This window comes from Pseudopipra pipra, chromosome 6 (assembly GCF_036250125.1).
Source record: "Pseudopipra pipra isolate bDixPip1 chromosome 6, bDixPip1.hap1, whole genome shotgun sequence".
Lineage (NCBI taxonomy): Eukaryota > Metazoa > Chordata > Aves > Passeriformes > Pipridae > Pseudopipra > Pseudopipra pipra.
This window is the reverse complement of record NC_087554.1, coordinates 52835560-52855068: the sequence shown is the minus strand read 5'-3', so window position 1 is coordinate 52855068 and position 19509 is coordinate 52835560. Positions and strand designations below refer to the sequence as shown.

Here is a 19509-nt window from a genome sequence, read left to right as displayed (position 1 = left end):
AAGTGTAGAGGAAAAATTGGGAGTCTCCTGTGCTCCAGACTAGTTGGGGTGAGAAAGCTTCACATTCTCCCATGCCAGCACCGAAGGCATTTGCCTTCTGAAAGACAGACACCTCTGGGTACAATTTCCCTAGCTGGATCCCTCCTGTCCTAAGAGGTCTAGGCAGCAGTGTTTCCTTCTTTCTTGTCTATGACACTGATCTAGAAGGGATAAGATCAAGCTCTTGGGTTAGTATAAAAAACCTGGGAAGAAATCCTGGGGGGAAAGTTTTCACTCTGAGTACATACATGAAAGTCCTGGGCATCAGTCCAGAAGAAGGAGGCAAAGAGTTTATAGGTCTGGGAGAGGGATCAAAGAAACCTGCAGCAGCCACGTCAGAACAGGAGGAAGACTTAGCACCTCTAATAAAGACTCTTGGGAATACATGTCACCACTGGTGCCCTCACCTTTGAGGGCAGCTGTAACCTTGACTCCTGCCAGCTGAGCTTCTGGCTGTCTCCTGACAGTCCCTGTCCAGCTGCCAGCGTGCACATCTGGGGCAGGGTGAAAGCCGGAGGAGCTGCTGGAGGGCAGGCACTTACCTGCAGGGTGCAGGGGCAGGAGCAGTCCTGAGCAGCCTGGCTTTGTAGTTCCATGTCAACTGAGAAACCTTCTTGCATCCAACCTCCAGGGATGCAACACTGGCCTGTGCAGGACCCTGCCTGAGTGGCACCCAGGGAAAATCACCCCACCAGCCATATCCAGCTTTGTCTTTGTATTGCCCAAGAGCCAGGAAAAAGATAAGAAGAAAATTAGCTACAGGTATGACACTTTCCTACAACCAGCTGGTAAGTGAACTGGGTAGACAGACTTTGTTCTACTTTTTTGCCTTACTGGCCAAGAATCCAGACGAGGGCTTGGTGCAATAATGATTGCCCTAGAACTGAAATAATGTCTCTCTCTTCCCCAGAATAAGGAAAAACTGTCCTTTTCTGTGGTGTCCAAAAAAGCTCAGCTCCCAGGTGTTTTTATAGCCCATGGCATGCACAGCTGTGCCTCCTGAGGCACTTCTGGTCTGAGGTTTCTCAACAGGGTTTGGCAAAGCTGGTGCTGGCAACCAGTTGGCATACAGGGCACCAGGAAACAGCTTTCCTGAACCTGCTCCTTTTTTCTTTTAGTCAGACAAGGGATCACCTCCTGGCTAGAGGTGCAGGATGAAACCATGGGAACAATGCAGGGCATTTGCACATCATAGGCCACCATCTCCTCCTGCGGGAAGATGTCTTGGATGAGCTAGGACACCCTGTCTCTTAAGAGAAGGAGCTGTCAAGGCTGAGGAGTGCTGCTGCTCTTGGGTGCATCGGCAATGAGCGCTTGCCATCTGCTGGGAGGCGATCAGCCTGACAGGCGACAGTCTGGCAAGGGCTCTTGGGTGTAGAAAAAGGAGAAAGGTCTGTGCCAGCGGTCCCTGGAGAGCTGGGTGGTAATTTGGCCTTGCAAGAAGAGGGTAAACACAAAGCAGTCAGGAAACTCCAGTCTTGGACAGATGAGGGCTGACAGAACTCACTGCAGGGTTTTAACATGCTAACATGTTAAAATGAGCCCTTCTTGGAGGTGCCTCACCCCATTGCAAAGGTAGCAGAAGGCAATACATGTTTGTGTAACTAATGCATCTCACCTCACTCATTAGCAGCAGAGCCCTGGTGTGGTGGCATCTTGCATTCCCACAGCACAATTTGCCAGCATCTGTCAAGCTGTGTGCTGTTCACAGCAAAGGCCACTCCCTGTTGCAGCTTCCCCCACCTCTCCCTTTGACATGTTCTCAGGGTTCAGCTTTTTGTTATGCCACCAGCACATCCAGCCTGACTGGCATGGAGTATCCCGGTCCCTATTGTGTCAGCTCCTGGGAACACACATCCAGCTGGAGAGTCCTCAGTTTTCCCAATGAGATTATATGAATGTCTACAAGCAGATCTCAAGGTCTTGAAAAGCTGGTCTATTGATAGGTGGACTAAACCTTCCCTTGCAACACAGGTATTGGTACGCCTGGGTGTAAGTCATATTTGTACACTGTATGATGTTGATCGTATTATCAAAAGCAGCATCAACCTTCTAGGCCTGCTGTCCCATTGCTGCACTGAATGAGATTGTGCACAACAGGATCAGAGTCAGGGAAAGTTCTGGGATGTTACTCTTCTGGTATGGAAACCACCACAGGAACTTGACAGTATACAGACCGTATTTTTGCTCTTTTAATTCAGAAAGGTAAGAAACAACAGTGGCAGCATCAAATTTCTTTAATTTGCTGTATTTCATGACAGAGAAGGCCCAAACTCCTATTAGGTATCTACACAGTTCTAGAAGGCAGCATTTTCATATGGTAGTTTTTTCCCCAGCAGAGCCCAGCTGCAAGCCCACATACAGCGAGCAATTCAGGCACATCTGCAGAAGAAGGGGGTGCAGGACCTTCTCCTGTCTCTGGCTCAAACTGCAGACACATTACTTCAGTGGCAACACCATTTTAAGCAGCATTTAGCTCAGGCACTTATTTCCAACCCTGCTGTACCTACTAGACCATCTGGTCCAAGTCCCACTGTAGCTTTGTGGTAAACCAGATGGGGAAAATGATCCAGATTAAAATAAACACAGCAAGACTCCCCTGACCAAAGAACAGTGTCTCAGAAGAATGAACACAGGCTGTGTGGAGGGGTAGGAGGAAACAGGAGATTCCCTTTCTACAGTGTGGACTGGCAATCTACACTTTGCATAATTTCAGAAGAAAAGTGGAAGAGACTGAATAAAAATGAGGCGGGAGCAACAGGGGGAAGTAGTGGCCTCAGACTGATATTTTTGTTCAGATTGTTCCTATCAATTGTTCTTCTTGTTTAGAGCAGGGATGGAAAAATTGATTTGACAAAAAACTATCTCCAAACATCTCTTCCTAAGTTCAACCCAAATCTGTGCTCCACTCTTTTCTGATTTCATTCTGTAAGTAGAAAACTTCCCAAACAAGGGCTTACTTTAGACCATGTTGTTGTTGTAAGTAAACTTAGTGAAAACTATGAGCTGAGATTCCAGTGGAGGTTTGTGTGGACTTCCAGGGATACTGCAGTGAAAGGATGTTCTTTTCCAAGTCTGGTCAGAATCAAATAGCCCCCCAGGAAAATTACAAGCTTGCCAATCTGGGTACACTTCCAGACTGAAAATATTCACTAGAGTGACTCTCCTAAGGTTTTCTTCAGTACATTATGAGGAAGGCTAGAAATAATTTCAGTCTAGTAATCCTCTAAAGGGACCTGCCAAATCAAACCTTTGATTAGTGTCAAGATCTTCAAAATCAGAAGAAACACTAACAGTAGCATGTCATGCTCCCCTCCTTGAGTAGTCACGCCTGGCAGCTTCTTGCAGAGCTCCTTGGCTTTAATTTACACATTACTCCATCTAGTGGCTTAAAGGTTCCAGCCTCCAAGAGTTTAAAACTCTGCCCTGGTACCAGCTGGAATTCAAACCTCTGCAGCAGTTTTGCCATCACCACTTTTGCCTCCATCTGTTAAGAAGAAAAGCAAATTCATTGTCAGTGACAGCATATAGAGCTTGGACTGCAGCTGCTTAAAGTCAGTGTATTATGTTATACTGCTTTGTCAATATAGAGATTAAAAAGTTAAATGCAGCCAGCTGAATTTGGGCAGGAAACCTGGGACTTCATGGATTTGAAGACAACTGACAGACACTAGGATTGGTCCTTGTGTTTATGCATTAACCCCATTTGGGAAATCAGACTGTAAAACTAAAACACTGAAGACTCTGAGCACTGGTGCTTAGATTAACCCACAGAACAGACCCAAAGAGCTGGCCTCCTGCTGTCCTGAAATGCTCTCTGCCATGCTCATATACATCATTAAATTGTTCCTTCCATCCATATAGCCCCATCCTCACCTTCTCTGTGACAGTTCTGGCTTGTGTCCTTCTGCCAGCTGCCGTTTTCCCTGCCTTGATTCTGTCAGGGGTAGCCACGGGATGGTCCCCAAGACCCCCTGCACATCCCCTGTGTGTTTGACCTTGGCTGGCAAAGGGTTGTTGACTGTGATTCCCATCACATTTGGATTCAGGCAGGCTGATCCAGGACAGTTCAGAGGGAGTGCAGCCTGCTTGCTGCTCCTCCCTGCAGACACCTGCATGTGCACACCAGTGACATGGGACCATGTTTGTCACATGTGCTCATGTGACAGCATTTGAGAGATGTCCATCATGGGCATGGGGGAGATATTCCTCTAGAGAGAAGGGGGCCAGTGCACCATTAGTGTGGCCTTTGGTCCCCTACCACCAGCCATGGCAACACACCCTGAGTTGGCCCACTGCTTGCCATGGAAGTGCTGTTCCAGGCCTCTGCTTACCTGTGCAAACACCTGCCCAATGCAGGACCGGGATCCCAGAGAGAATGGAAAATAGCAATAATATGGCCTGCAAAGAAAAACATTCAAAATTGTCACTCTGACAACTTGATTGTAAGGAAACGAGCAAATATTTCATCACAACAGCAAGGAAATGGTCTAAATATCACCTCGCCTATCTGACTTGTAAAAACAGCCTCCAAATTACCTCCTTTTTGCTTCAGAGCAGCAGTACAGCTCCACAGCATGTTTCCTCGAGATCTCTGCTTACTATATGGCTCAACTCACAGAGCTGTTTTGATGTATGCCAATCTTATTTCAAAGCTGAATGTTAAGCACACTCCAAATGCTCTCCAGCCTGTCATGAGGATGTAACGATCTGCCCAATTATTGCTCCTTTGGGCAGCTCTGAACCATGTGAGGGAGGGGGTGTTTGGTTCAGGAGACCAGACTAACTCTAGGTTGAAGCAAAACTCCTGACTTGTGAAGTAGCTGCTGATCTCTGTATCTAACTGTTTAGTCACTGATCCCTCCTATTGCACTCCTGACCACTGACTAGCCTTAGGCTGCCTCCCACATGGCTGAACAGCATCTTCTGTGCCTCAGCCCCTTCTGCCCTCTCTAATATGGAGACACTTCAAGCATCCTGGGGCCAGGGCTGTCACATATTAAATGTCTGTATTGCACTAATGCAAATATTCAACCTGGTTTTGGCCCAAAGCTTTGATCTCAATATAAACATTAAATAACAATAGTATTGGTCTGTTTTTGCAAGGTATCATGTGGTCTAAAGAATTTCTGAACAAAAGCTGCACATTACTGCTCTCTATTTGCATTTGAATGATTTAGTCTTACTCATACTGGAATGGAAAAATAGTTTTAGTCAATTTTTTTCCCCCTTGAAATATCTTCCTGTAATGGATCCTTATTAAATATTTAACAACGTGGGAGTAAAAAGAAACTCACTTAGGTGCATCTTTGCTGAATCGGTCTGGATTGAAAGTATATGGATCCTTGAAAAACCTTTCCATCCTTCCCATTACATAAGTGCTGAACTGTCAAGAAAGAGTTTACTTGTTTTAGTCAAGAGCAGCACACTGAAAATGCTTCTTTGCTGTCAGAGGTACAAAACCATAACTGCCTTCCACTCCCCAGTCCCAAATGAGAGTCCCAACTCACACCCCAGTTTTGGTCAAGATATTAGAGAGGCCAGAAGAAATACACCCTGGGAAGATTCTGGCCCTCTGATCCACAGATCCATTACATGTGGATGAACTGCAGCAGCTAACAGCTGCTGATGGTGGATGGGACTCACAACGAGCGTGGTGTTGGCAGGAATTCTGATGCCATTGATGACGTGCTCCTTCTCCAGCCTGCGCACGGTCCCTGCGACGGGCGGGTACAGCCGCAGCGACTCCTTCAGAACCTGTGTCAGCAAAAAGCACAAAAGGTCACTTAGTTGATACAGTATAGGAAGCAGAAATAGAATTAATTACCTCCCTATGGCCTTTCACTTTGGATAAGTGGAAGATTTTGACTTTTGAAACAGATGCTGCCGTATCTGCCTTGGGCTCCTGTGGGCAAAACGTATGGCTAAGTCAGCTCCTTCAGGCCCAGTTCTTTATTACAACTGGTAAAATACAGAGAAAAAGACACAAACCCCACAGGAGATCCCATGCATTAAACAAATCTAAAATCTCAAGTCAGGTCAACAACTAAGCAAAAAGGTAATAGGAAGCAAATTCAAAGGGAATATCTAAGAGTGAAGTCTCCTGGCCCTGATGAGCTGTTCTGGGCACTGACTGCCATGAGGATGGGTTGTTGCTCCCACATCCTTCCCACTCTCAGCACTGTGCTCCTGCTCCTGCCTTTGTCCTGCTTCTGCTGCTTGGGGAGCTGAGCCAGGTCAGAGCACCAAAAGGACAAAAAACAACCTGGCAAAGGAAAATGAATAGGGAATGTTGAGAAAAAATGGAACAAGACCATTTCTTTTGGTGGCAGTGAGCTGTAAGAATGGCTTATTTCATCAAAGTGAAACCTAATTAACGGTGCACATGAGCATCACACCGAAAATGCAATTAACGGTGTGTATGCACGAGTGGACTAACAAAAAAGAAATGTGGACAAAAGGATTCAGAATTGCCTGAGCGACAGGAGAGGAGTCCCATAGTCTCTGATACTCCAGTGATGGACTGGCTCTGACCAAGGGTGACTGATTTTGGTTGTACAGATCCAAGCTTCTGCTGCTAAATAAATGGTCTGCTTTGAGAGGCCCTCATGTGATGTGTCTTAAAACTGAAAGGATTAGATACCTCATCCTAATTGGAGTGGTATAATTGTGATGCTGTTTGGAGAAGCCTAAGGAAACCTGACGATTTCTGTAATCACACAGTTCCCTTTTCCTTCTGAGAAATGCACCTATGAAATCTATCTGCTGTCAAAGCACAGTGATTTGTGAGATGGAATATGGCAAATGATAAAACTATTGCTCACCTTAGCAGGGCAGTTTAAGAGAAAAATGATCATGGCAGACTACTAAAATCACAGGGCAAGTTAAGCAGAATAGCTGCCAGGACTGTGAATCAGCCTCTCCTGAGGGCTACTGGTATCCCCCACCTTGTAAAAAAGGATATGCAACACAAACACTGGCAAGTAGCCAAACCCTGGCTTTGCAGTTCATTACCAACCAGCATTTCAATACGCAAGACCCCTTTTAGGACCAAACTCTCTCCCCCTCTTCAGAGTGACTGAAGAGGGTTTCAAGACTGAACAATGAAAAACTGTCACTACAAAAACTAGCCATTATTTTTGGCTGTCCTCAAATCCCATTGAGTTTATGGCACTTGGTGAGATCATAGCTGGAAATGCTTTAGCAATAATCAAACAAAAATAGAGCTGTGAGTTAGGGAAGTGTGTGGGATTCACACACGGGTTGGGCTCAAAGTTGCAAATCCTTCTAAAAATTACAGCTATGGTTTCAGCTTAAACAGATAGGGATTATGCAACTCCACTCTAGCTCCCAGTTTGGTAATAACTAAGGAAAGCATTGAAGGAACTGTGTGGGATGTTGCAAAGAAATTTGAGGAGCATCCTTCCCAACGAGGCTAGGCTGCTGCAAATGTCTCATGATACCTGCTTGCTGACTCTCTGGGGACAAACATTATCAGGATAAAATATCTGTATTGTTTTCAAAATCTTAAAAATGTGGGGCTCCTCCATGACATGCCAGAGGTGCTACCAAACAGCTCTGACTGGTATCTTACCTCACTCCTACAGTACCTGTGATAAGTAGGTGAGTTTGCCAAGATCCTCATAGTCAATGTCTCTCTTGGCACCAAGAACATCATCCACTTCAGCCTGAACCCTGCAGTTCAATTAAAAAATATTAGCTGTAGATGCCCATATCTTGCTAGGCAAGATTACATTTTTTACTTTCCAGACAGTAAGTTGGACTTGGACACCCATCCTCAGGCAAAATGCCTACCAATTCCCAAGCAGCCATCCTGAACTTGTACTTCTTATCAGGATGAAGCAATGTGCACACAGGGCAGCTGAACCAGGTGGGATTCAGGACCAGTATATATAAAGGCTTTGAAAAAAAATCACCTACATGAAACTGAAATAATCCATCTTATGCTATTTTTTTTTTTTTACATTTTAGATATATTGGGACTATGGAACTGTTTATTTTGGAAGGGAGGCTAGAATTCATTGGGAATTGATCCTATCTTTTTAATAATCCTTATCATTAAGTTCATCTTGAAAGTAACAGCAAGCTGGGTTTTCAAATTGGAGCGCACATACCTTTCCAGTATTTCAGGATGCTGACCCAGTGCCATTACTGTAAATGACATCTGATTGGCAGTGGTTTCATGACCTAATGACACCAAAAATCAGTTTAAAGGTTAGCATGAAATAATGACATGACACAAAGATGGTCTACTAGCTGATTGTGAACAGGAAACTTTAAAGGTTGGACCCCAAATGTTTTATTTCAAGTATGCTACAATTAAAGGAAATACTAAAAGGGATGTAAAGTCTACGTAGGGAACTTCCAAGAATGACAAGAACAGGACAGAGCTGGTAAAGATATGACTCATCTTGCTCAACTCAAAGCTGCACTGGCTGCATGCAGCACCTACTGGTTATGAGCTCCCTAACAGGAGGACCAGTGAGGTCCAGTATTTGCCTTGTTATATTATGGGACACACAGTTCTTCGAAAAAGCATGGATTTACCGGTTTTGAGGGAAAACAGAGCTTCCGACCATCTTTATTTGAAATGTCTGCTTTATGTGTTAGGATGACCCTGCTTGACCAGGGAAGGTGGAATAGAAGAATCTTCGAACGTTACTCATTCTGAGACTCTGTGATGTGAGTAGTTTTCCTTTTTTCATGGATAGGGATGACTGAAAGAGGATAACCTATGATTTGCCTTTGAGAAAACTGGAAGTTCTCTTCAGACCTTGCCCAGCTGGTCCTACCCCAGTGTAAATACTGCTGTCTTCCAACCAAGAGACTCCTGGATACAGCAGCATTACATGGAGTGATGATGTTAATGATGATGTTAATCATGATTAGAAGAGTGTTAATCATGACCCAAGAATGAGTACAGCTTCCCACATGACATATCCAAGAATAAAAATAGCTACCAACCTGCAACAAAGAAAGTGATAAAGTTATCCAGAATGTTTTCATCATCTCTAGTGTCCTCCAGAGCTGTCAAAATAGAAAAGTAAATGGGATTAGAAAATGCCCCCATGTCCCAGTTGGACCAGCCAGAATGCTCTGCCCTGTTTGGCACATATTGGGTGAGGTGGCATCAAGAGGAGATGCTCAGTGGGTGTTTCAGTGGTGGTTTGTGACCAATATTTGATCCAACACAATGAAACGGGATTTTCAAAGCAACTCTACTATCTTCAGTGTGAAAAAGCCTTTAAAGGAGGATCAAAGTTCAGATCCCCAAAACAATCCTCCCGAAATCCCATGGCAAAACATACCACAGAGAAATTCACTCAAACAGCAACATGTCCCTTACCATCTCCTTTCAGTATCTGTGTAAGAATATCCAACGTGGCTTCCTTCCCATTCTGGAGAGCTTCTCTCCTCTGGTCAATGCACTCCTTCCCCACACGCCTCAGCAGCCTCACACTCTCCCTGACCTCCTTTACCAACTTCTGTTTCCCTGGCATGTACTGAATACAGAATTTCTTGAGTCATTTTATTCCTTTTGCTGGTAAGAAATAATTTCAATGTTATTTTACAAGGCAGCACCTTGTTTTCTGCTAAATGACACTTGTCACAAAAACATCTGCTCTCCACGGAACAAAGTGAACGCCCCCAGGATGAAGGGTTTGGGCTGAAATGAGAAATATTTCAGTCTGTGCATGCTGATGTCCTGTCTTATCCAAGCTGATGTTTTGGGCACCGTGAACAAAATGCCTCACCTCTCCATGGAAAGAGACAACAGCATGCAATACAGAATCTCACCCCTGGTCCCAAAAAGGAAAACAGGAGCTCTAAAAGCCTGAACTACAACTTTCATGAGACACTAGGATGATTTTTAACTTAAATATTTCATATTACATCCATAATTTCTTAGTAGATAAATTTGGGTTGAAAATATAATTTTTTTATGGCAAGAATGTTCAAATTTCTTCCACTTTGAGTGAGGGTTGCCATCCTGCTTGGACAAAGGGCAAAAATCTCAATTTTTAATGGGTCTGAAAGTGTAAAACCATATTAAAAGGAGACACATGCATGGGGGAAGAGAAGACAGAAAGGAAGCATTAAATGTTAATGTTAATTCTGCAAGTGTTTTAAAGCATTAGTGAATTTTATCTTGATGCACATTGGAGGGAAAGATCTACAGATGACTGTTTCCCCATCAAATATGGACCTTGCACGGCTCCCTCCCACTAACTCAGGAAGGAGCAGAGGCTCCAGCTGGATGTGAGGAGAGAGGACAGAAGTGAGGAGCGTACAGACCTGTATGAGGGGGATCCGTGACTTGGTCAGTCCCTCCAAAACCATGGTCACAGCGTGTGGTAAAGGCATCTGGTCATCACTCAGTGCGTTTAATTCCAAGCCAAAGGCTACCTAAGGAGCAGGAGAGAAAAAGGCAACTTGCTGCAACCTCCTGGCTCCCTGGGGCTGGGGTGAAAGAGCAGGATAACCTCATACCACCACCTTTTTCCCTAAAAATATCTCAGGCTAGATCCTGCCCTGCAGGAGACCATGAGGGGAGGGCAATACCTACATTATGCTTCCTCCTTACTTGGGGGGATTAATAATTTACTATTACTCTCCATTCATCCCAAACTGTTTTGCATAGATAAGGGAAAAGCCAGCGTAAGGCAGACTTCATGCTGACATATAATGGCAATAATATAACCCATGAATGAGCACTGGTGTGCCCCTTTTGTCATGGAGGGGGGGAGGTGTGAGGATGAAAGGGCTTTTGCAAAGGGTCCCCATCCTGCAGGCCACACTGAGACTGTGCACACCCTTCCCTATCTGCCCCTTCCCATGGCTCAGTCCAGATGGAAGTGGCACAATCAGTCCTTCAGCTCTTCTGGCACTGGTGGGGAAAGGTCTTTTTCCCTGGCTCCAGCTCCCTGGCTTCAGCTCCAGCTCCCATCCTGCTGCCAGTACACATTACTTCCATTCCTTCCTGCCATTGCAGAGGAAACAAGAAAGTGACAGCTGGTACCTTTGCAATGATATCCATAGTCACCCGGCACATCATCGACAGCATGCTAAACTCTTTTTTCCCATCTGCCATTTCCTCTAGCTTCTCCATCAGCTCCTCTGCTTTTTCATTAAAAGTTTCCATCAGACCAACCAGGTAGCTGAACAATCAATAAAGATGAGTAGTGGGGGTTCTGGAGAGGACATCTTTGCTCAGCCAAAATAACTTTATTTTCCATAGAAAATTGTAATTATTTTTTTTTATTTATAATCAACTTGCCTTAATACTTAAAAAAGTAAATAGATAAAATTAGCTACATTCTTCTCACAGCAGCCCTGCTCTGCCCTGCCATAAAACAAATGTCTGTCATGGCAAAGGGCTGTGGCTTGTGCACACTGAAGCAAAGCACGTGGACTTCATCTTTGGACCTTACGTGCAGTGCATTGAGGCACACACAGGGAAACCAGACCAACCCTCTGCCTTACCTTTTCTAACAGGATAAGACAGCCATAACCACACTCCTGCATATACAACCTCAGGACCTTTCTGCCATTGCTGAGCTCATAGGGGTGTCACTGCTCCATGGGAAGTCTGGTCAAATTATACTTGGCATGGAAATGGTGTCCTAGACTTAAGTAAAATGTAATTTTGGCACTAACTGTCTTTTTCCCCCCCCTCTAAATATCAAATAATGACAGAGAGAATCATGAAAATACAGCAGAAATAACAGCTAGCTCATCCCAGAAATATCTGCCTTACGTTCGGCTGAAAGCTGGATCCATTATCCTCCTCTGCTTATGCCAATGCTCATGGTTGCAAACAGTTACCAAACCATTCCCCAGAAACCTAGAATGTAGGAAAACAAGGAAAGGAACAGTTTTCAGCAAGGGAACCAGCTGAACCCCATGTAGTCACACAGATAAGTCTTTCACATCTACTTTCTTCTATTTTGCCCATGTATAAGGAGCACTGTGACACTTCGAGTATTGCAATCATTGCATGACTCTGGACAACAACTAAACCACAAATATGTTTTGCTAGGTAGGTGTGGACTGCTGAGTCCAGTAAAATGCTGGTTCATTACAGCTGATATACAAAGAATTAATATAATAACGGGATTATTATATTTTTAAAAGCTTCAGCCTAACAAAGAAATCCCCTTTTTTGTGATTGAATTTAGGAGCTGCAAAATCCCACCCATCAAGGACTATCTCAGTGCTCTAAAATCTAAGTAAGAAGTTTGATGATGGTCTTGAGCAGACTATTCTGAGACTAATTGAACATCCCCAGGCAGGAAAAAAATGTATACGATCAAGGTAAAACAAATCCTCCTCCCTGACTGGGAAGACATTTGACTTTGCACAAAAATTATTAGGTACGTGCTGCTTACGTATGTCTGGAATTAGACATTAATCCCCACACTAAGGTCTGAGTCAAAATAAGTGTTCACCTGTGGTGTTATTAGTCTTGCACTTATTTACAGATCACAATGGCTTCAGATGGGTTTTGCCTACCTCTCACCAAATAGGCTGAAGATACGATCGTACACCAGCCGATCCTTTGGGTACTGTGGTGACATCAAGAACTCCTAAAATCGAATCTCAGGTCAGTGAATACTGAGTGCAATCTGTTTCCCAGACAAAACATAAAATTTCACTCACACATTTACTGTGTTCCTTCTGTAGCAATAGTCTGAGGAGTAGATGAATTATTTGGTGTGCCCTGATTCCCCAGTTCCCATGCTACTAGCTTGTTTTGCATGCCTCTAGCACTTTTTTGCCCAATGACCTGAAATCTCACTCTCTGGTAATTGCAAAGATTTAGAGAAAGAAATTCAGTCTCTTGTGCTTCGTTCATTTGAGATATTAAGCTCTTGCAGAGGGACTACTTTTCTGAAATGGTGGGTGTTTGCTATACGTGCTGTTTAAATAAATGTGACAAAGTAAATTAACTGATCAAGGAAGAAAATAAATCAGGACAGCCCAGAGAGCAGAACACCTCATCCTCCTAACCCTGCCAGACCCAAGCACAGACTGGCTGCTTCATGCTGCCCTGAACATCAGGCACTAGCTCCCTCCTTATGGAGGGAGAGGCTGATCCCCACTGCTGATCTGACTTTATTTTTTGAGTACCTTCACTCCTTCAGGACTCACAACCATTACTGTGACTCTGTGAAAGGCATTAAATCGTACAATGGGTCCATATTTCTCTGCCCTGTAAGAAGAGAAGATTAAAAAAAAGAGAATTATGGTACAAGCAATCAACATGTAACAGTTGCGACCTAATAACCTCAAAGGACCAGAGCACACTGCAGTGGGAACTACTGCAGTCTAAAGACAATAGGAGAATTGCAGAATCATCAAGGTTGGAAGAGACCTTCAAGACCATCTAGTCCAACAGCCAACGCAGCAGCACCACCACAATTACCCCTAAACCACATCCCCAAGTGCCACATCCAGACGCTCCTTGAACACTTCCAGAGACAGTTACTCCACCACCTTCATGAGCAACTTATTCCAATGCCTAACCACTCTTGCAGCACAAAATTTTTTTCCAATATCTATCTGACCTGAAAGATCAATGCTCTCTCTCTGGCTCCTCTACTGACCTTCTGAATGATGCCAGTTGCACAATTCAGGGTCTCCATGCCTGGATTTCCCCACTTGTTCTACAGGGCTACCCCATTCAATGTTATTGATGTGTCTCAACTTACCACTGCAGGAAGAGATCATGAACAAACTCCTGTTTCTTCATCATTCTCCATAAGATTGGGAGGTGTCCAAATAAAAAGCTGCAGAATATGAAGATTAAGAAGGTCATGAGGATGCCAACATTGGGTTTTATATGGATTGCAATCCTTGTTGCTCAGTGAGTGTTCCTCAGGTTTCACTTGTAAGGAAAGATGAAAATAACTCCAAGCTATGCCAACGCCCAGCCCTCATCACATTGGTAAGCTGGGGACCAAGGTCAGGCTGGTGTATGCACACAGCCAGGAACACCAGTGCAGAGATAAAGGATGAGGTCTTTTTTGCTGCTGTTTTATAGGAGAAGTTTGGGTCTGGGTGGGAGCCCCCCATGAATTGCTTTGCCCTTTGTCTAGCTGATCGAATTTTGACTGCAACTATTATGTTTCTGTACATAAAACAGATATTTGCATTAATATCCTTTAATACGTGCTCAGCTCTAAGGGTAACTTCAGTTCTGGCAGTGGAGTTCTGTTAAGCAAAATTAGGAACCTTCTGCATAAAGTTATGTTACTTCAAATGCTGGGGAAAAAAAGGACCTAGAAATACAATCACTGGTTAATATGGAAACTGAAGACATTAATGAAAAAGGTTAACTCTTCAAATACAATAGCTGAATTAAAAAGTTAGAGATCAACTCCTTCCTCCAACTGAGAGCAGTGAATTCCCACAGGCTTCGTGTAAATCTGAAGGAAGATTTGGCCAAGCTCCTCCCTAAATGAAGAAAGCTGCACTCAAGATCTGTTTTCCATTTGAGAGACAGAGAGCCATGCCATCATCCTTTTCAGTATAAATAAGCTAGAGGGGACATACAGGCTCTTATTTTATTACTGTTGGAACTGGGAGGCACATAAAATAATAAGGACTCAACAAAGATACCCAACATCTACAGAAACTTTTAATTCTCCACTTGTTTGACTCCTCCATTGTAACTGGATTCTGAAAAGATGTGACAGCCCCAAATACAACGCAAGTCCTTTGTTAGCTAAAGCTCTGGAAACTGCTCTATCTGCAGAGCAGGAAAAAAGGTCCCACTCATGGCTCGTCTTGTGTGATACATAAATCCTCAGAGATATTTTTCATCCCCTCTCCCATCACGCAGTTAAGTCAGGTGTTACAACAGGTCTAAAACATTTATCCACTACTAAGAAGACCCAGTAACTTACTGCATGTCATGAAAAAAACTAAGTGTGGGTTTGGTTTGGGATATATAACTACCTGACACTATCAACTGAAAACATGTATTTACAAAGAAATCCCTTTTTCCCATTTCTTGTTATTCAACCTTTAATATCAAGCCAACCTTCGAAGAGGCAACCTCCTCTCTACAGGTGAGCCACTCATGCAGAAAAAAATAAAACAAAGCCACTATGACCACTAGGACTCAATTTTCCAGTCTGTCCTGCACAATTTTCCTTGAGAGATGTGCTGTGCTAGTTCTGATAAAACAAATGGGCTCAGAGAATCAAGGGCATTAATGTAATCTTGTCATCAGGCAGCCATAAGACTTTAGACAAGACTTTGATAAGATCCTGTTGTACTTCATCCTAAAATAAGGCTTTCTTAAGCTTTTATCAAAGGGAAAGAGCCAAGGGCAAAGGGGAAATCCTGCTTCTGGGACAGAATAAAGCCTTGAAAGGACGCAGGCTGTGGACTGGCTGGCTGGGAAGCACATCTGGTGGGCAGCGAGCTGGACACAAGCCAGCCTTTGCTTCTGGTGCTGCTCTTCTCCAGTTTTCCAGATACAGTATCAGATGAGAAGCGTTTAGATTTGAGTTACTCCCATTTCAAAGTAATCTGGGTTGGCAAGGACCTCTGGAGGCCACCAGCCCAGTCCCTTGCTCCAGGCCAGTCAGCATCAGACCTCAGGGCTGCACCCAGCCATATGGACCAGCTTTTGAGCACACTCATGATGAAGGTGTTTCGCCTTACACCTCAATGGCCTTAAGACAATTCGTGCCATTACCCTGAAAACAGTCATTGGATTCCCTCTGCCCTTCAGCAGCTGCTTCTCTGCCGAAAGCCATCCCAGCTCTAAGCCTCCTGGGCACCCCAGCTGCCTCCACTGGACTCCTCTCAGTTTGTCAATGTCTTTCTTTTACTGGGGAGACCACCACCATCAACACACACAGCATCTGGCTTTACCTCTTAATATTTTTTTATAAACAACTTTTCAGAGCTGGAGGTATTTGATTTTTCTTACCTTGGACATTTAGGAGTGGAAGTGTTTGTGCAACAGGTACTGAAGTGGGAGTTTTGGATTGTACCTGGCAATTTGTACTTTTGAAAAGCCATCAAGTGCTGTGGGCTCACATGACATACAAGCTTCCACTTAGACAAACCAGTACTAGAAACCTTTCTGGGAAGGATCCTATGCTGATGACTAATATCAAGCCTCAAACCCTGAAGAAGGGACAGAAAAGCGGCCACAGGGTTCCTCAAGCTGCCATTACTCTGTGGTGTTACTCCACACCTCAGAATGAACTCATGGACAAGCAGGTTTAGGTATGACAAGGTCCAGCCTCTCTCTAATCCTAGTACCTGACCCTGATTACACAAGTAGGCTGAAGCTTGGAGCTGGGCAGCCAAGCTTGGTGTCCCTGTAGGCTGTTTGTGTAAGACAGCGCTGGTGCAGTGTCTCTTCCTGTGGCATGTTACAGAGGGCATGTGCACCCACGGGTGAGGTTGAACGGGAAGCTCACACACTCCTGCAAGAGCCATGTCTCCTTCTGACACTGCTGCCAATGCCTCGCTGGCACCTTTCTCACCATCCTTTATCACTTATGACATTTTTATTTATTTATGGCAGAAACCAAACACCTGGCTCATGAGGGAGAGCACGGAAGGTGCCTGGTGGAGTTAGTGTCAATGTGCCTGCTGGAGCAGTGTAGCAGGGCTGGCTGTGCTGGTCCAGCGCAGGGAGCCACTCCCGCGCTGCACGGCCGGTGCTGCCGTCAGGTCCCTCCGTGGTGTCCTGAGCGAATGCACAGCTCGAGTGGGCGGCTCTAAACCTCTCTTTCGTGCCGCTGTGGCCACCCGGGAGATGCAGGTCAGGGCATCCAGCCCCGGCCGGCCAGGAGGGATCCCCGGCGATGGCAGGCGGTGCCAGCCCTTCCCGGGAGCGGGCACACAGGAGCGCTGTGCACAGCCTGCTCATCCCTCGCCGCTGCCCTCGCCTACACCCGCCAGGCTCGGCCCGGCCCAGGGACACCGGTTGGAGGGTTTATTTCCTGCTCTGACGTTTCCTCACGGATCCAGCCCAGCGGCCGGGTCTGGAGCCGGCGGCGGGGAGCGCCCAGCAGAGACACCCGCCCGGGCCGCCATCTCCTCGCCCCGCCCCGCCGGCCCCTTACCTCTCCCGCGGGGCGCCGGGGATGTGGTCGTACTTGGCATGGATGTGCTTCACGTAGCAGCAGTACAGGACAAAGGCCAGGAGGCAGAGGGCCAGCAGGAGCCCCCCGGCCGCCCACAGCGCCTCCATCCCCACCGGCTGCCAGCGCTGCCCCCCCTGTCCCGGGCGAAGGGCGGCCGGGGCGGGCCGAGAGAGTTCCTGGCTGCGGGCGGGGACGGCGCTGCTTAAAGAGCCCGGCGGCGGCGGTGTGAGCTGAGAGCCCCGGGATGGGTTCAGATACACCCACAGCGTGTGCCTGTGGATGTGTATACGTGTATGGATACGGTCCAGAGGAGACCACGAAGATGATCAGAGGGCTGGAGCAGCTCTCCTGTGAAGACAGGCTGAGAGAGCCTTGGCTGTTCATCCTGGAGAAGAGAACGCTCCCGGAAGACCTTATAGCAAGGGCTATAGGAAGGCTGGAGAGGGACTTTTTACCGACACGTAGTGATACAACAAGTGGGAGTGGCTTTGAATTTAAAGAGCGTAGATCTAGATTAGATATTAGGAAGAAATTCTTTACTGTGGGAGTGGTGAGGCACTGGAATAGGTTGCCCAGAGAAGCTGTGGATGCCCCATCCCAGGAAGTGTTCTTTGACACTTGGAGCAAGTTGGTCTAGAGGACGTTGTCCCTGCCCATGATGGGGAGTGGAACTATATGATCTCTAAAGTCCCTTCCAACTCAAACCATTCTATGATTCTATGATATGTATGTGCATGTGTCTGTGTATGTGTATGTATGGATGCATGCTTTCCTGGTTGAAGAAGGTGCTTTGAACAAGTGAGTGAGGAAGTCAGGAAAGATCCTGCACCTTCCTATGCTTGTTTATAAAAATGTTTTAAATAAGGCTCCTCTCTGAAGGCTCCTAGACAAACTAAGTGCCACAGGACAAGGAAGGCGGAGACTCTTTGCTGACTTTTAGCTCTTTAAATTAGATGATGCAAAGGGAATATACTGTTGATGCCTGTTGGAATCAATAGATGAAGGTTTTCAGAGCAGTCTGCTTTGGTCACTGTGTTATACAATGTGCTCATTCATCATCCAGACACAGGAACGAGAGACGATACTGTTTTATTCAGAACAGGTAATCTAAAGCTGACTGACACAAATTGCATAAGGATTTCAGGACACAGAGGACCAAGCCATAAAATGGTGAAAATTAATTTCTGGTAAAAATAAAAGTAATGCATGGGGAAAGATAAACTATGCATATTTGTATACCTCCAAGCAAGTTATATATATTTTGTGGTGGAACTTATTCAGGAATTTCAACTTAATGCTCAGTACAGACCAAAGAATCAAGCGGGGTATTGACAGTGATTAGAAATGGGTGAGTGAGCAAAACAAGATGCTTGAACGTATTGATATATAAAGGGCTCAATAAATCTGGAGCACACCCCCTGTGTGTGAATATCCCAGGAACTCCCCTACCAGCTCAGCAGAGCTGTAGAGACAGAACAGGTTAAACCTCCAAACTGGAAAAAGTATGAGCGAGGGAGGTTATGACAGGGGTCAGGAAAACCATCAGTGGTTTAGAGATAAATAAGGACAAACTAAGTCATTACTTTGCATAATTCAAGAACACAGAGGCACCCACTGAAATAATCCAGCAGCAGGTGTAAAAGAGGAATACATTTTTCACAACAAATTGTTAAATGAAGGAACTCATGGCAACAAGCTGTTGTGGGGGCTAAGTGAATAAGTTGGCTCACAGGGAGGCAGGGAAACTGTTGAGGGATGGATACAGGAGCCATCACTGACCTCAGCAGGACCTCTGTCCTCTGGGGATTTCTGGAAGGAACAGCAAGACCCCAAATAGTTCAAGAAGACCAAGAAGGTACAGAAGCCACCCACTGCATCCTGCTGTCTTCCCATCCTGCCCTCAGTCCAGCAGTCTTTCGATAACTATAACAATCTCCACAGTATCCTATAAACCTTCCACTTCTTCCTTCCTCCTCAAAGACCTGCCAGGTCTCTCCCCCAATGCTGCTGCATGTTGTGTCCACTCCATCCCTTTGAAGGTTGCTCATCTTACATGCAAGGTGGCAAATGCTCCTTTCCACCATTCCCATGGCTCTGAGTGCACCAGAGGAAGCAAAGCAGGATCCCTCCTGCCCAGCTATGCCCAAGGAAAAACAGGCACAGGCCCTGCATATCACAGGACAACCCCACAACACACTCCTTCCCTGCACAAGCTTTGCTCAGCCTTCTGGAGATCAGATAAGAAGATACCTGGAATTTTATCGTGCCTGTTTGCCACCTGTGGGTCTCTCCCTTGTTTGGCAGCACCGTATGAGACTGCTGCAGGAGTTTT

At 45.5% G+C, this 19509-nt stretch overlaps 1 protein-coding gene across 1 annotated transcript; it reads right to left on the bottom strand.

The window, feature by feature from the left end:
• Positions 1–2258: 2258 nt before the first annotated feature.
• LOC135416236 (cholesterol 24-hydroxylase) lies at positions 2259–17346 on the bottom strand. Its single transcript, XM_064659133.1, has 15 exons — positions 17157–17346; positions 13773–13850; positions 13192–13273; positions 12574–12647; positions 11819–11905; positions 11081–11219; positions 10357–10467; positions 9407–9563; positions 9025–9087; positions 8175–8247; positions 7650–7734; positions 5686–5796; positions 5337–5425; positions 4374–4440; positions 2259–3526 (listed from the first exon to the last, which is right to left on the bottom strand). Exons 1-15 carry the CDS (start codon positions 17282–17284, stop codon positions 3365–3367), a joined length of 1506 nt encoding a protein of 501 aa, XP_064515203.1. The 5' UTR covers positions 17285–17346; the 3' UTR covers positions 2259–3364.
• Between the last annotated feature and the right edge of the window lie 2163 nt (positions 17347–19509).

Bases quoted from the DNA above. Each gene is read 5' to 3' on its own strand.
- LOC135416236 (XM_064659133.1), bottom strand. From the start codon at position 17,284: ATGGAGGCGCTGTGGGCGGCCGGGGGGCTCCTGCTGGCCCTCTGCCTC. The intron at 12,648-13,191 runs GTACTCAAAAAA...ATTCGATTTTAG, and splicing joins TGAGTCCTGAAGGAGTGAAG to GAGTTCTTGATGTCACCACA. The intron at 9,564-10,356 runs GTCTGTACGCTC...TTCTGTATTCAG, and splicing joins CACGGATCCCCCTCATACAG to TACATGCCAGGGAAACAGAA.